Source organism: Ranitomeya imitator, chromosome 3, assembly GCF_032444005.1.
Source record: "Ranitomeya imitator isolate aRanImi1 chromosome 3, aRanImi1.pri, whole genome shotgun sequence".
Lineage (NCBI taxonomy): Eukaryota > Metazoa > Chordata > Amphibia > Anura > Dendrobatidae > Ranitomeya > Ranitomeya imitator.
The window spans coordinates 299,397,045-299,413,862 of record NC_091284.1 but is presented as its reverse complement, the minus strand read 5'-3'; the positions used below and the strand labels follow the sequence as shown (position 1 = coordinate 299,413,862).

At 44.6% G+C, this 16,818-nt stretch overlaps 1 protein-coding gene across 7 annotated transcripts in view; it reads left to right on the top strand.

The window, feature by feature from the left end:
• SPDEF (SAM pointed domain containing ETS transcription factor) overlaps positions 1 to 16,818 on the top strand; it is a 1,047,406-nt gene that overhangs the window by 566,484 nt on the left and 464,104 nt on the right. Inside the window, exon 6 of one of the 7 annotated variants that reach the window (XM_069756559.1) lies at positions 963 to 1,349. The exons of the other annotated variants lie outside the window; for them this stretch is intronic. Coding sequence (XP_069612660.1) covers positions 963 to 976 — 14 coding nt within the window. The 3' untranslated portion in view covers positions 977 to 1,349. Of the gene's footprint in view, positions 1 to 962; positions 1,350 to 16,818 lie in introns of those variants that run through there. 7 annotated transcript variants of the gene reach the window in all.

Sequence of the window (16,818 nt, the reverse complement as noted above, 5' to 3'; positions counted from 1 at the left end):
ATGCTGCATCGATTCAAAGTGACAGGAGACAGCATTTGTCCAGTATGGTTACGAACTATTTTCCCTCCCTTATCAATGTTCTCCCTCACAAGTCATTCCCCTTTGATTACTGGGCATCTAAAATAGACACCTGGCCTGAATTGGCAGAATATGCATTACAGGAGCTCACTTGCCCAGCTGCTAGTGTGACTGAAAAAAGGACTCGTCTGGCTACCCGAAATGTTGATGATCTAACCTTCATTAAAATGAACCAATCATGGATTTCAAATTATTTTGCCCCACCTTCCCCTGCTGACACGTAGCTTGCCTGAAAAATGTCTTGCTTTTGGCCTCCTCTTACTGACTGTTCCAATTCCTCCATTTGCAGCTGCAGAATGTCCACCATAGGCCATTTTTATACCTCCCTAAATGGGCTGACTCCCCCCACAGGGCCGTGGTCACCACCTGGCACAAGCACCCGTGCGAGTGCCGTTTGCCTGGACAGGTGGGTGCGCCCACTCTTGGGCGACGGCACTGGCACAGGGTCCCTCATAGTACAATGAAGTGTCTCTGACGGTGGTGGTGCACAACCAACGTCAGACACACCATCGTAATATGAGGGGCCCTGTGCCAGTACCGCCGCCCACGAGAGAGTGTTTCCCCCCCAGCTCGAACAGTGCTCTACCACTTGCAATACTTACCTCTCCCTGCTCCACCACTGTGTAGTCTGTGCTGTTAAATCCTTCAATAGCCCTTCCCATACAAATTTGTTGAAATGATAGATGATAGTAAAAATATACAGGGGCCATGGCCTCCATTTAGACCATTTAATACTTTGCGCCAACTACCACTGTCTGCTACTCAGCCGAGGAGACCACCATTGTACCTATCTATCCCACCAGTTTATTTATGAACAATTTTTGGCAGACATTTAGCCCACTTTATTATTTTGGCCAACTAACTGTCTTAGCCTCTCATTACAGTTGTCCTCCGCTGACCAAAGCTATGCCGCCTGTGTAATCCGTACCTCCCACTCTCGACTCCAAGACTTCTCTCGTGCTGCACCAATCCTCTGGAATGCTCTACCCCAAGATATTAGGACCATCCACAGTTTGCATAGTTTTAGGTGCTCCCTCAAAACACATTTGTTCAGAGCAGCCTATCATATTCCCTAATCAGTTGTTTTGTTTGTGTGTAGCCCATTCACTACTTCCTTCTATCCCCCACTCCCTGAAGATGAAGATGGCTGGACCATCATTGTAAATACATCATTGTAAATATACACCTGTACTTTATATCTCCCCCATCTCATTGTAGATTTTAAGCTCTCACGAGCAGGGTCGTCTTATTGTGCTTTAATTATTGTATTGTTAAAACGTTGTTTCCTATGACTGTTGTGTTTGAAGCTGTTAAACTGTAAAGCGCTGCAGAATATGTTGGCGCTAAATAAATAAAGATTATTATTATTATTATTAATCCTCTTACCAATTTTGAACTGCATTTAGCCTACTTTTTTATTTTAGGCCTACTAAGTCTGTCTGCGCCACTCATTACAGCTGTCCTCCATTGAATAAAGCTATGCCGCTTGTGTACTCCTCTTACCAATTTTGAACTGCATTTAGCCTACTAACTTATTTGGGCCTAGTAACTGTGTCAGCCTGTCATTACAGTTGTCCTCCGCTGACCAAAGCTATGCCGCTTGTGTACTCCTCTTACCAATTTTGAACTGCATTTAGCCTACTTACTTATTTGGGCCTAGTAACTGTGTCAGCCTCTCATTACCGTTGTCCTCCGCTGACCAAAGCTATGCCGCCTGTGTACTCCTCTTACCAATTTTGAACTGCATTTAGGCTACTTTTTTATTTTAGGCCTACTACGTCTGTCTGAGCCACTAATTACAGTTGTCCTCCACTGCACAAAGCAATGCCGCCTGTGTACTCCAGATACCAATTTTGAACTGCATTTAGCCTACTTACTTATTTGGACCTAGTAACTGTGTCAGCCTGTCATTACAATTGTCCTCCGCTGACCAAAGCTATGCCGCTTGTGTACTCCTCTTACCAATTTTGAACTGCATTTAGCCTACTTACTTACTTGGGCCTAGTAACTGTGTCAGCCTCTCATTACAGTTGTCCTCCGCTGACCAAAGCTATGCCGCCTATGTACTCCTGTTACCAATTTTGAACTGCATTTAGCCTACTAACTTATTTGGGCCTAGTAACTGTGTCAGCCTGTCATTACAGTTGTCCTCCGCTGACCAAAGCTATGCCGCTTGTGTACTCCTCTTACCAATTTTGAACTGCATTTAGCCTACTTACTTATTTGGGCCTAGTAACTGTGTCAGCCTCTCATTACAGTTGTCCTCCGCTGACCAAAGCTATGCCGCCTGTGTACTCCGCTTACCAATTTTGAACTGCATTTAGGCTACTTTTTTATTTTAGGCCTACTACGTCTGTCTGAGCCACTAATTACAGTTGTCCTCCACTGCACAAAGCAATGCCGCCTGTGTACTCCAGTTACCAATTTTGAACTGCATTTAGCCTACTTACTTATTTGGACCTAGTAAATGTGTCAGCCTGTCATTACAATTGTCCTCCGCTGACCAAAGCTATGCCGCCTGTGTACTCCTCTTACCAATTTTGAACTGCATTTAGCCTACTTACTTACTTGGGCCTAGTAACTGTGTCAGCCTCTCATTACAGTTGTCCTCCGCTGACCAAAGCTATGCCGCCTATGTACTCCTGTTACCAATTTTGAACTGCATTTAGCCTACTTATTTATTTGGGCCTAGTAACTGTGTCAGCCTGTCATTACAGTTGTCCTCCGCTGACCAAAGCTATGCCGCCTGTGTACTCCTCTTACCAATTTTGAACTGCATTTAGCCTACTATTTATTTTAGGCCTTCTAAGTCTGTCTGCGCCACTCATTACAGCTGTCCTCCATTGAACAAAGCTATGCTGCCTGTGTACTCCAGTTACCAATTTTGAACTGCATTTAGCCTACTTACTTATTTAGGCCTACTAACTGTGTCTGCCTCCCATTACAGTTGTCCCCCACTGAACAAAGCTGAGCCTCAATTTTCATCCTGTTTCGGATATTAAACTGCATTTGGCCTACTTGTTTGGTTGGGCCAACTAATGGTGTCTGCCTCTCCTTGCTTTTCTCCTCCACTGAACAAAGCTGAGCCTCAATTTTCATCCTGTTCCAGATATTAAACTGCATTTGGCCTACTTGTTTTGTTGGGCCTACTAACGGTGTCTGCCGCTCCTTGCTTTTCTCCTCCACTGAACAAAGCTGAGAGTCAATTTTCATCCTGTTTCGGATATTAAAATGCATTTGGCCTACTTGTTTGGTTGGGCCTACTAACGGTGTCTGCCGCTGCTTGTTGTTCTCCTCCACTGAACAAAGCAGTGCCTCCTGTTTAATCCGGTTACCAATTTTGAACTGCATTTGGTCCACTTTATTACTTGGGCCTACTAACTGTGTCTGCCACTCATTACAGTTGTCCTCCACTGAACAAAGCAATGCAGCCTGTTTAGTTCTGTTACCACTTTTGAACTGCATCTAGCCTACTTTTTTATTTGGGCCTACTAACTGTGTTTCCTTCTCATCCTGCCCATTGCCCAGCCACTGCTAGATGAGTCTGCTGGTACATTGACCCAGACCACTACATTCCCCTTGCACTCTTCACAGCCAGAATCTGACACTGCTGAAAGTCAGGTTCCCCTTCCCGCATACTATACCACCTTACACGGAGACAAAGAGGAAGGTGCAGATGAAAGTGCAGGTTCCTTCATCAGGTGGGGGGGCATACTCATTGGCGACATCACTGGCACAGGGCCCCTCATAGTACGCAAAAGTGTCTCTGCCGGTGGGATGCGCCCCCGCCGTCAAACACACCGCCATACTTTGAGGGGCCCTGTGCCAGTGCCAATGCGAACGAGTGGGCCCCCCTGCTTGCTCAGGATCACAGCACTTGGAAAGTTGAAATACTTACCTTTCCCTGCTCCACTGCCGTGACCTAGTCCGCGTTCCCTGGACCCACGAAAAACTTGAACCAGCCCTACCCCCCCACAACTTTTGCCAAATGACCCCCAATTTTCAATTACTAACTATTATTATAAGGTAAATTAAGATTGACAAGCTTAAGTAACAAGAATTGATGTTTTTGGCATTAAAATGGGCACTGTAGGTGTTTTCCTGTCCTCAACTCACTGCTGACTTTGATTCCCCATTGACTTGCATTGGGTTTCTTGTTTCGGTCGATCCCCGACTTTTCGCAATAATCGGCCAATTTCGCCCGACCCAACTTTTGACAAAGTTGGGTTTCGCGAAACCCGACTCGATCCAAAAAAACTAAAAGTCGCTCAACTCTAGTCCCCAAGATTTGCTTCTGACCTAAAAAACCTAATCAAAACCCAGGTGGAAGAAGCGTTAAAAAGCGTTAAAGGTTTAAAAAGGAAGGATAAATCCAGACACAGGTCACCGGAGTTAAGTTCCAGTGAGGAAAAGAGCGACCGTTGTAGCTCAGACAGTTCACGCTCTTCACCCTCATCCTCTTCATCCTCGGTAGGGGGTCGTAATTGCTTCCCTATCGAAGAAGCATATGCCTTAGTGAAAGCGGTTAGGACAACCATTGGGCTAGTAGAGACTCGGTCCAAAAAAACAACTTTATGTTTAGCTGCCTAGAACAAAGGAAACGAAGAGCGTTTCCATTAAATGAAAAGATACAAACTTTAATAAAAAAGGAGTGGAAGAGGCCAGATAAAAAAGTCCTTTTAACCCCAAAGAGGAAATACCCCTTTGACGACCCTGCTTGCTCTTTCTGGGGAAAGTAGATGTCGCTATTGCAAAAGCCTCCAAAAAATTTGCCTTGCCGTTTGAAGACATGGGAACCCTAAAGGACCCCATGGACAAAATGCGGAAGTATTCTTAAAGGGTTTTTGGGAGGCTGCCGGGGGAAGGGGGGTTAAAACCAGCCATAACTGCCACATGTACCGCCAGAGCACTAATGGTGTGGCTAGACCACCTAGAGTCACAACTAAAAGACAGATCCCCAAGAGAATCTTTAGTGGACTCTGTCTCAATAATGAAAGGAGTAGCTGCGTTCCTAGCAGAAGCATCTATAGACTCGGTGAGACTGGCGGCAAGATCTGCTTCTTTTTCTAATGCAGCAAGAAGGGCTTTATGGCTCAAGTGTTGGCCAGGATACTTACAAGCGAAAGCCAAACTATGCTCCATTCTCTGCGAAGGAGAATTCTTATTAGGGCCTACCCTAGATGACATTCTTGAGAAAGTAGGGGATAAGAAAAAAGCATTCCTGGGGTTTCCCAACCAATCCTATAGACGTCCCCTATAGGAGATTTATACGAAGGAAGCACCCTAAAAATCAAAAAGAAGGATGGGAGGATAAAAGATTCAAGGGCAAAGGCTTCATGTTCAACAAGGCCGACATCAAAAAACAACCCCAATGAAGGTGTGCCCAAGGTGGGAGGGAGGTTGACTCACTTTCTTCCAGTCTGGGAAAAAATATCGGAGAGTGTATGGATATTAAATATAATAAAAACTGGTCTGAAGCTGATATTCCATACGATACCATCTCATCACTTATCATAACACCATGAAGTAAAGTAGAGGCCGAACAACTGGGCCTTCAAAAAGAGATACAGAGTCTTTTAACAAACTGCAAGAAGTCCCAGACTGGGAGAAAGGCACAGGTTTCTACTTCCCTCTGTTTCTTCGGACAAAACTGGATGGAACTTACAGGACATGTAAAGAAGCTGCGGAGACACCATCACGTGTTTCTCGACGCAAGCAGTGAATAGCCAGGCCTTTCCCCGGGAAGGAACAACCACGGGAAGGGCAGCATCCGATGAAGGAAAGCCACCTATGCCAAGCATGGTATCCATCCACAGACAGCTGTTTCGGGGTTTTGCCCCTCATCAGTGTGGAGTAGGAATCTGGCTATTAGGAGCAGTGCCTAGTGAAAAGGCTATAAAGGCACAGATGATTGGCCTCGGGGAGACCAAAACATCCAACACCGCGGAGACACCATCACGTGTTTCTCAACGCAGTGATTCCAGAACACTGCCCCCATCCCTTATGGGAAATATGCAGATGCATGTAAAGAAGCTGCGGAGACACCATCACGTGTTTCTCGACGCAAGCAGTGAATAGCCAGGCCTTTCCCCAGGAAGGAACAACCACGGGAAGGGCAGCATCCGATGAAGGAAAGCCACCTATGCCAAGCATGGTATCCATCCACAGACAGCTGTTTCGGGGTTTTGCCCCTCATCAGTGTGGAGTAGGAATCTGGCTATTAGGAGCAGTGCCTAGTGAAAAGGCTATAAAGGCACAGATGATTGGCCTCGGGGAGACCAAAACATCCAACACCGCGGAGACACCATCACGTGTTTCTCAACGCAGTGATTCCAGAACACTGCCCCCATCCCTTATGGGAAATATGCAGATGCATGTAAAGAAGCTGCGGAGACACCATCACGTGTTTCTCGACGCAAGCAGTGAATAGCCAGGCCTTTCCCCGGGAAGGAACAACCACGGGAAGGGCAGCATCCGATGAAGGAAAGCCACCTATGCCAAGCATGGTATCCATCCACAGACAGCTGTTTCGGGGTTTTGCCCCTCATCAGTGTGGAGTAGGAATCTGGCTATTAGGAGCAGTGCCTAGTGAAAAGCCTAAATTAAATAAGTACCTAGTGACTCAAAGTTTAAAAATGGAGACAATAAAAACCTGTGTGAGAACGCTTTATCTGTCTTGCTTTATGACTGTCATCGATTTAAAAGACGCATATTACCATGTGCCCATCCACTCAGATCACCAAAGATTCCTCAGAGTGGCGGTATTAATGCAAGGGGAGTTGAAACATTACCAATTCAGGGCCCTCCCCTTCCGCATAGCAATAGCCCCGAGCGTGTTCACGAAACTGATGGCAGAGGTCACGGCTCATATAAGAGAGCAAAATATATTAATAGTCCCATATCTGGACAGCCTCCTGGCAATTGGCAAATCCTCTCTCCATTGCAGTCAACAGTTGGACAAAGTGATGACATACCTGACAAATCTAGGTTGGATGTTGAACCTAGCAAAATCCAGAATTGTCCCAACCCAAGTACTTAGGGATAATGATAGACTTGAACAGGCAGGAATGCCGTCTCCCGGGGGGAAAAATTTTGAGCATGATTCAACTGGTAGCACAATTGAGGGGGTCCCCAGTCGTCACTTTGCGCAAAGCAATGTCCATAATAGGATCAATGACAGCCTGTATTCCAGCGGTCCAAAAGGCCCAGAGTCATACCAGAGATCTCCAGTGGGAGATACTAGAAGCAGAGTCTCGCTTAAAGGGGAATTTAGAAAAAATCTCCACAAAAACAATACGTTCCCTAGCTTGGTGGGTGGATCCAGACAACCTAACCAGGGCTGTTCCATGGGTATGGCCAATATCTATAACACTGACCACAGACGCGAGACCCTGGGGTTGGGGAGTAATTTAGACAATCAGATTGCTCAAGGGCCTTGGTCACAGAAGGAAAAACTTGTTTCCTCCAGCATGAAAGAACTCCTGGCAGTGAAATGTGCGCTCAACCTCTTCCTAGACTCCCTCCATTCTCACCATGTGAGAGTACCCTCAGACAACAGGGGAGTGGTAGCATACTTGAATCACCAGGGGGGCACCAGATCTCGAGCATTGATGGAGGTAACAAGTTCCATCCTGCTGTTAGCAGAGGCCAATCTATCTTCACTGTCAGGCGTTCATATCAAAGGGATGTAAAATCGGGACGCAGATTTTTTAAGTCGAATGTAGCTGAAGGGGAGTGGGAGCAGAACCAGGCGGTATTCAACCACATAGTAGAGCTTTGGGGTCTCCCGGAGATAGATTTATTTGCAAACAGTCAAAACCGCAAGACTCGTACCTTCTGTTCAATCAAACGTTGGGGAAGCCCAATGACCCTAGACGCCTTTTCAATTCCCTGAGATTTTCATCTAGACTACACCTTTCCCCCAATAGCGTTAATTCCCTTAGTATTGAGGAAGATCCGGGAGGACAGAGCAAGGGTGATTATGATAGCTCCCTTTTGGCTGAAAAGAACATGGCTTCCATGGCTATGGACTGTTAGGTGTTGAGTTCCCGCCTCTGCACAGGGGCAATCTCAAGCCATCTCCGCTGCGGTCTCCCATCTTTCTCCAACCGCAGTGGAGCCTGCTTAGCAGAGACATCAGTCCCAGCGTCTCGCTCAGCCTGACACTGTGCAAATGGTTACTGCTGCCTTTCCAGGCTCAGCCATTGTAGCCAGTACTGGTCAGCAACGAGGAGACTTCTTTGGGACTAAGTTCTGCTTTTTCCCTTCTGAGCATGCCCAGGGTAAGACCTCTCATTGGAGGTCAAGGCTCACATGCTCAGGTACTGCAGCAACTCCCATTGGTCCTCTAGGAAGGTCCTGAAGTTGCTCAGGTTCTGTGGCAGCTCCCATTGGTCCTCTAGGAAGGTCCTGAAGATGCTGCAGCTATAAAAGGTTCGCATGGCCACACGGCCATGCACTAGTATCAATCCTTGTTAAGTGCTTTGCGCCAGTGTGGTCATGTATGCCTGTTGTCAGGGTCGGCTGTAAAAGCCATTAGAATACCGGCACCTCCGGTGAGGAGTATGTATGCATGTATTCAGGGCCCGGCTGAAATAAGCCACTAGAATACCGGCTCCTCCGGTGAGGAATTGGTTGTGCTCTCTCCTGGCTGCTTGACCACTGACTGCTATCTGCTCAGCAGTTACCTGTGTACTCCTGTGAGCTTAACATGACACAGTGCTTTGCTTTCTCAGCGACTCTGTGAGGTAACAGAGTTCTCTTAAACCGCCATATAGTGCCATTTGCTAGCAGCAGGTTCCTCCTGCACGGTGGACCCCGGGCTGCAAACACACCAATAACATCTTCTATATTTTCTCGGTGCTTTCTGCTAGCCCCAACAATGGATAATGTCCATAACAGACCCTTGATTTCTTCCAGACACCCCGAACCTTCTGTGTCAGGGGCCGGTAAATCATCCGCAAGTAAAAAACTTGCATATGACTTCCTGGAATTTGAAAGGGAGGAATCTCGTCAAACCTAGTTTCTACTCTTCTTTCTAGTAGGAAACCTGTGACTACTAGGACGTATGCAGGGCCGTATTTAGAGTTTCTGCTGCTCTAGGCACTTTTAGTGCTGCCTCCCCCATTGGTGAGTATGACACTTTCAGCAGTGACTTTGGCAAGAATCCCTGTTGTGAAAGTAGCCTTTTGCAGCAGATCAGGCAGTTTTTCTGCATCTTCCACGTAACGGATCACTTACGGCAACACTCCGTTTGGTTTCATTCATTCCCTTTAGGATTTGCGGTACTTACTGTGATCTGGGATGGTGCCATACCTCCAAACTTTTGAAGAAGGGAAAAAGGCATAAAGGTTGCGGCGCACGTAGTTGCGGCAAATTTTAGGCCACACCTCTGGCCACACCCATTTCACAACTAGTCACACCCATATCCAAGTCCCAACCACACCCATTTAGCACTGCTGATCACACTGTTTCATATACAATAATTAAAACAAAAAAAAAATATGGCCACACAGTGCTCCATACTGTATAATGGCCACACATGATGCTCAATACTGCATAATGACCACGCATGATCCTCCATACTGTATAATGGCTGCGCAGTGCTCCACATACGCAGCAATAAGTGACAAAAAGAAAGCATTTAGAGAATTAAAGGAAGTAGGTAGTGAGGAGGCATTAAATAAATACAAAAAATTAAATAAATTCTGTAAAAAGCAAATCAAGGCAGCAAAGATTGAGACAGAGAGACTCATTGCCAGAGAGAGTAAAAATAATCCTAAAATATTCTTTAACTACGTAAATAGTAAGAAACTAAAAAATGATAGTGTTGGCCCGCTTAAAAATAGTCTGGGTGAAATGGTGGATGAGGAAAAAGCCAATATGCTAAATGAATTTTTTTCATCAGTATTTACACAAGAAAATCCCAAATCCCAAAATGACTAGTGATAAAAATTCCCAATTAAATGTCACCTGCTTAACCCAGCAGGAAGTGCGGCGGCATCTAAAAATCACTAAAATTGACAAATCTCCGGGCCCGGATGGGATACACCCTCGAGTACTGCAGGAATTAAGTACAGTCATTGATAGACCATTATTTTTAATCTTTAAAGACTCCATAATAACAGGGTCTGTGCCACAGGACTGGCGTATAGCAAATGTGGTGCCAATATTCAAAAAGGGAACAAAAACTGAGCTCGGAAATTATAGGCCAGTAAGCTTAACCTCTACTGTGGGTAAAATCCTGGAGGGCATTCTAAGGGATGCTATACTGGAGTATCTGAAGAGGAATAACCTCATGACCCAGTATCCGCACGGGTTTACTAGGGACCGTTCATGTCAGACTAATTTGATCAGTTTCTATGAAGAGGTAAGTTTCGGATTGGACCAAGGGAACCCAGTGGATGTAGTGTATATGGACTTTTCAAAAGCTTTTGATACGGTGCCACACAAAAGGTTGATACATAAAATGAGAATAATGGGGATAGGGGAGAATATGTGCAAGTGGGTTGAGAGCTGGCTCAGGGATAGGAAACAAAGGGTGGTTATTAATGGAGCACATGCGGACTGGGTAGCGGTTAGCAGTGGGGTACCACAGGGGTCAGTATTGGGCCCTCTTCTTTTTAACATATTTATTAATGACCTTGTAGGGGGCATTCAGAGTAGAATTTCAATATTTGCAGATGACACTAAACTCTGCAGGGTAATCAATACAGAGGAGGACAATTTTATATTACAGGATGATTTATGTAAACTAGAATCTTGGGCTGATAAATGGCAAATGAGCTTTAATGTGGATAAATGTAAGGTCATGCACTTGGGTAGAAGTAATAAGGTGTATAATTATGTGCTTAATTCTAAAACTCTGGGCAAAACCGTCAATGAAAAAGACCTGGGTGTATGGGTGGATGACAAACTCATATTCAGTGGCCAGTGTCAGGCAGCTGCTGCAAAGGCAAATAAAATAATGGGATGCATTAAAAGAGGCATAGATGCTCATGAGGAGAACATAATTTTACCTCTGTACAAGTCACTAGTTCGACCACACTTAGAATACTGTGCACAGTTCTGGTCTCCGGTGTATAAGAAAGACATAGCTGAACTAGAGCGGGTGCAGAGAAGAGCGACCAAGGTTATTAGAGGACTGGGGGTTCTGCAATACCAAGATAGGTTATTACACTTGGGGCTATTTAGTTTGGAAAAACGAAGACTAAGGGGTGATCTTATTTTAATGTATAAATATCCAGACCAGAAAAAGAAAAAAAGTGAGCGGCACAGCTCGACTTTGCAGAGATTATAAATTGAATGTGGAGAGTTTCCCAACAAAAGGTAGTCCGATCAGGTGAAAGGCGGTGCTTGCGTGAAACAAAGTGTCCATGTAAATAAAAAAAATAGAAAAAACGCAATAGCACTCACCAATCAGTGGCAATTCAAACGTCCTTTATTAGAACATGCAGCAAATCATCTTCACGGTTCAAGGGAGGGAGTGAAAGTAGGAGTGCGACAGGCAAGACGACGACGATCGTTTCGCGCTAATACCAAGCGCTTCCACGGGTCTGTGTCCAGGAGGAAGTGACGCCTAGATAAGCAGGTAAGAAACAACCAGCTCCTCCCACGCCACCTCCCCCCGGGACAACCACAGTGCACAGTGTGTGTAAAATAACAAAAAACAAAACAATTAAAAACAACAACAACGGCTAGAGCACCTTATTACACACAGCAATATAGAATAAGAACGGTAGCCAATTATAATAGACCAATCTATCCAGAATACTAATTATGTCCTCTATTCCAAGACATACAAAGGAATCCACACCTGAATTCACCTGACTCAGAGAAAAAAAAAAAAAAAAGGCAGAGAAATATGTATACGGCTTACAAATACTTACTGAATAAACCTGTACAAAACAGAATAATTACTTACAACCACAAGAGTACAAGATGGGGATCAATCTAGGATGACGATCAATATAGAACAGCAAATATACGCAAAAACAACGTTAGCGTTCTATAAAAAAACAGACATGTCAACACGATCATTGAGACCTGCTGAGCCAGTGGCTCTTGTCCGTATGATCCATTTAGTTTCTTGCCTCAGTAAGATTTTGTGCAGATCACCACCCTGCGCCGGTAGATTAACTCTTTCAAGGCCCGCAAACATTAACACCTCTGGGTTACCCTGGTGTTCTTCTCTTATATGCTCAATTAATCTCGGGACACCTTTCCCGGTTTCAATAGATTTAAAATGTTCACGGAAGCGTACATATAGGCAGCGGATCGTCTTACCAATGTAGAACCTCCTGCAGGGACAGAAGACCACATACACCACATGCTGCGTTTTGCATGAGATGAAGTGCCGCACTTGATGCATAATGGGGCCAATATGTACCGTTGGACCCTGCATATGAAACTGGCAGAACCGACAGTGGCCACAGCGGTAGCTACCCAAAGGTGCGGCACGTTCCAGCCATGTAGATCTTTCTTTCGTGATCCGATTATGTACTAGCGAATCTCTAATACGTGCACTTCGTCTATTAGATACTAAAGGGCCCCCTATGGTCCTCCCTGTAAGATCCCTATCTCTCTCCAGTACGTGCCAATGTCTGCGAATAGACGCTCTTATTTCCCTATCTAATGGGCCGTATTGAAAGCAGAAAGTAAACCGTTGTCCGGAAGCATCAGGTCGCCTCCCCTTACTATCCGGTGATAACATCTCAACCCGTTTTACAGCAGACCTCAATAGCTCCTCTGGGTAACCTCTGTCACGAAACCTCCCACAAAGCTCCTTAGACTGGCGTTCATAGCCTTCTTGCGTGTTATTTACTCGCCGTGTTCTCAACAGCTGGCTATATGGCAAAGAACCCTTAGTGTGGTGAGGATGAAAACTATTAAAATGAAGAATAGAATTTACCGCAGTGGGTTTCCGGAATATGGAAGTGTGTATGCTACCATCTACCACCTCCACCATGACATCTAAGAAATCAAGATGGAAACCCCCAAATCTATGGGTGAAGGACATCCCTATCGTATTATTGCCATTAAGATAGCTGACAAAAGAATCAAATTCCGCCTCAGTGCCGTCCCATACCAAGAACAAATCATCGACATATCTTAGAAGAAGTTTAATATGTTTCAAAAATATATTGTTAATAGAGTAGATGAAATTTTCTTCAAATACGGCCATGTACAGATTAGCAAAAGTACAAGCAGCCGGGGTCCCCATGGCAGTCCCGGTGGTCTGTCTGTACCAGGTGTCCAGGAAAGTGAAAGCATTGTGGGTTAGGATAAAATCCAAACCTCCGCAAACAAAGTTAATATATGCCTGACTCTTATCTGTAGATTTTAAGATACGTTCAATGGTATCCACACCCATTTTCTGGGGGATCTGAGTGTACAGACTGACCACATCGATAGACGCCAGGGAGAACCCCGGCTGCCATTCAAAACTCTGTACATGCCTGAGAAACGAATTTGTATCTTTGATATAGGACGGCACTGTCAAAAGCAGGGGGCGTAACAACCAGTCAATATATTGGGATAGGGGCTCGGTGAGAAACCCCACCCCCGACACAATAGGTCTGCCAGGAGGAGCAGTGGAGGATTTATGAACCTTCGGAAGGTAATACCAGTGAGGTTTTACTGGAAAACTAGGAAGCAGCCTTTCAGCCTTCCCTTGAGAGATAACACCATTCTCCACTGCCCTCCTGAGGAAAGTACATAACTCCCCCTTAAATTTCTGAGTGGGATTGCTACTTAACCGGACGTAGAATGTGGTATCGGACAATTGACGGTAAGCCTCTGTCAAATAGGATTCCCTGGGCAACAGGACCGTCTTACCCCCCTTATCGGCGGGGCGTATAATCACGTCGGTCCAGCTGGCCATCTCTTTTAAAGCCTTAGTTTCGCTCTGAGTGAGATTAGGAATAGCCTGCTTATATACTAACGCTTCCATGTCTTTTAAGACTAATGTTTCAAAGAGATCGATCATGTTGCCAGGGGAAACCGGGGGCATAAATGAGGAAGAAGTACCGCCCATGAACGGAGTGTTAGTACTGGGCCCAGAAATAGCTACCTCATGTTCCACATTGGCAAGACTCAATAAATACGCAGCTTCATCATGTACATCTGCCAACGTGTCTTCTTGAGCATTTGCCATAAAGCCTAATGGTCCTACTACACAGGGACATTCACCCTCTAACCTTTTTGGTTCCATAGAGTTAGACAAAAAATGCTTATAAAGATGTATTTTCCTTGTGGTCTTAAATAAATCAATCTGAAAAGAAACAAAATCAAAACCCTCAGGTATACAGTAATTAAGTCCTTTAGACAAAACAGAAAGTTGAGCGGAGTCCAAATTACGGGATGTCAGATTGATCACAGAATCCTCCACAGGGGTTTCTAATACTGCTCCTGTCTCCACGAGACGAACTTCCTTTTGCGCCGCCACTCGGGGCCGGCGTTTACATTTGCCCCTCCGTGTCTTCCTCCTAAAGGGGCTGGAGCAGTAACTGAAGTTCCTGCAGATAAATCTTCCGAGGATTCCCCTTGGGGCACCGGACCCTCACTCTGACTGGAGTCTGATTCCGTTGTCAAATAGTCCCTGTTATTGTGTTGATAACGTCTCCTTCTTCTGGAATTAAATTTCCTTTGTCTAGATCTTCCACCTTGAGTATGAGAGAATGAGTTGTCCTTAGACACTTTATTCCAAGTGAATACATTACAGGAATCGTAATCATTCTTGTCCCGCAAGAATTTGTCTCTCTTTCTTTGTTTCGTTTCCGTTTGTACAAGAATTAATCTCGAATCCAATTTTTTGTTAAAAGCCGCCCATTGGCTCTCTGTTAATCTGTTCTGTAGCTCAGATTGCGTTTTCTGCAACTCTGTATTCAAAGATTCGTAATTCTTTATATTGGACTTTAAAACCAGTTCTAGCAGATCTTGGGAGCATTTGAGCATGATTTTCTCCCATTCCATTTTAAAAGAAACATCATTGCTGTAGTGTGAAATCTCTTTCCATACACGTAGTCCTCTGGGGACCCGGTTGTTATCCACGTAAGACTGTAACGAATTATTCGTCCAAAACAATCTTATCTCTCTCTCTGAGAGATTGGTTAATTTGTATTCCAGAGATCTCGTGCTCAGCATATGCACTTCATCCGTCTGTTCGCACTCCCTGAAATAATTCACGGCATCCTCCCGACCGGCTTGTAGGCCTGCCACGCACAGGTGCCGATTCGGACTCCATACTGAGGTCACACGGCTGAGAGCAATCTCACCGTAAAGTATACCCACAGAATCTCAACAGGAGCGTGCACGCTACAATAGTACCAAATGTCCAGACCAGAAAAAGAAAAAAAGTGAGCGGCACAGCTCGACTTTGCAGAGATTATAAATTCAATGTGGAGAGTTTCCCAACAAAAGGTAGTCCGATCAGGTGAAAGGCGGTGCTTGCGTGAAACAAAGTGTCCATGTAAATAAAAAAAATAGAAAAAACGCAATAGCACTCACCAATCAGTGGCAATTCAAACGTCCTTTATTAGAACATGCAGCAAATCATCTTCACGGTTCAAGGGAGGGAGTGAAAGTAGGAGTGCGACAGGCAAGACGACGACGATCGTTTCGCGCTAATACCAAGCGCTTCCACGGGTCTGTGTCCAGGAGGAAGTGACGCCTAGATAAGCAGGTAAGAAACAACCAGCTCCTCCCACGCCAACTCCCCCCGGGACAACCACAGTGCACAGTGTGTGTAAAATAACAAAAAACAAAACAATTAAAAACAACAACAACAACGGCTAGAGCACCTTATTACACACAGCAATATAGAATAAGAACGGTAGCCAATTATAATAGACCAATCTATCCAGAATACTAATTATGTCCTCTATTCCAAGACATACAAAGGAATCGACACCTGAATTCACCTGACTCAGAGAAAAAAGAAAAAAAAAAAAAAAGGCAGAGAAATATGTAAACGGCTTACAAATACTTACTGAATAAACCTGTACAAAACAGAATAATTACTTACAACCACAAGAGTACAAGATGGGGATCAATCTAGGATGACGATCAATATAGAACAGCAAATATACGCAAAAACAACGTTAGCGTTCTATAAAAAAACAGACATGTCAACACGATCATCAGCAGGTCTCAATGATCGTGTTGACATGTCTGTTTTTTTATAGAACGCTAACGTTGTTTTTGCGTATATTTGCTGATCATCCTAGATTGATCCCCATCTTGTACTCTTGTGGTTGTAAGTAATTATTCTGTTTTGTACAGGTTTATTCAGTAAGTATTTGTAAGCCGTATACATATTTCTCTGCCTTTTTTTTTTTTTTTTCTGTATAAATATATGAGGGGACAGTACAAAGACCTTTCTGATGATCTTTTTAATCTTAGACCTGAAACAGGGACAAGGGGGCATCCTCTGCGTTTGGAGGAAAGAAGGTTTAAGCATAATAACAGACGTGGATTCTTTACTGTAAGAGCAGTGAGACTATGGAACTCTCTGCCGTATGATGTTGTAATGAGTGATTCATTACTTAAATTTAAGAGGGGACTGGATATCTTTCTGGAAAAGTGTAATGTTACAGGGTATACTGTATACACTAGATTCCTTGATAGGGCATTGATCCAGGGAACTAGTCTGATTGCTGTATGTGGAGTCGGGAAGGAATATTTTTCCCCAATGTGGAGCTTACTCTTTGCCACATAGTTTTTTTTTGCCTTCCTCTAGAT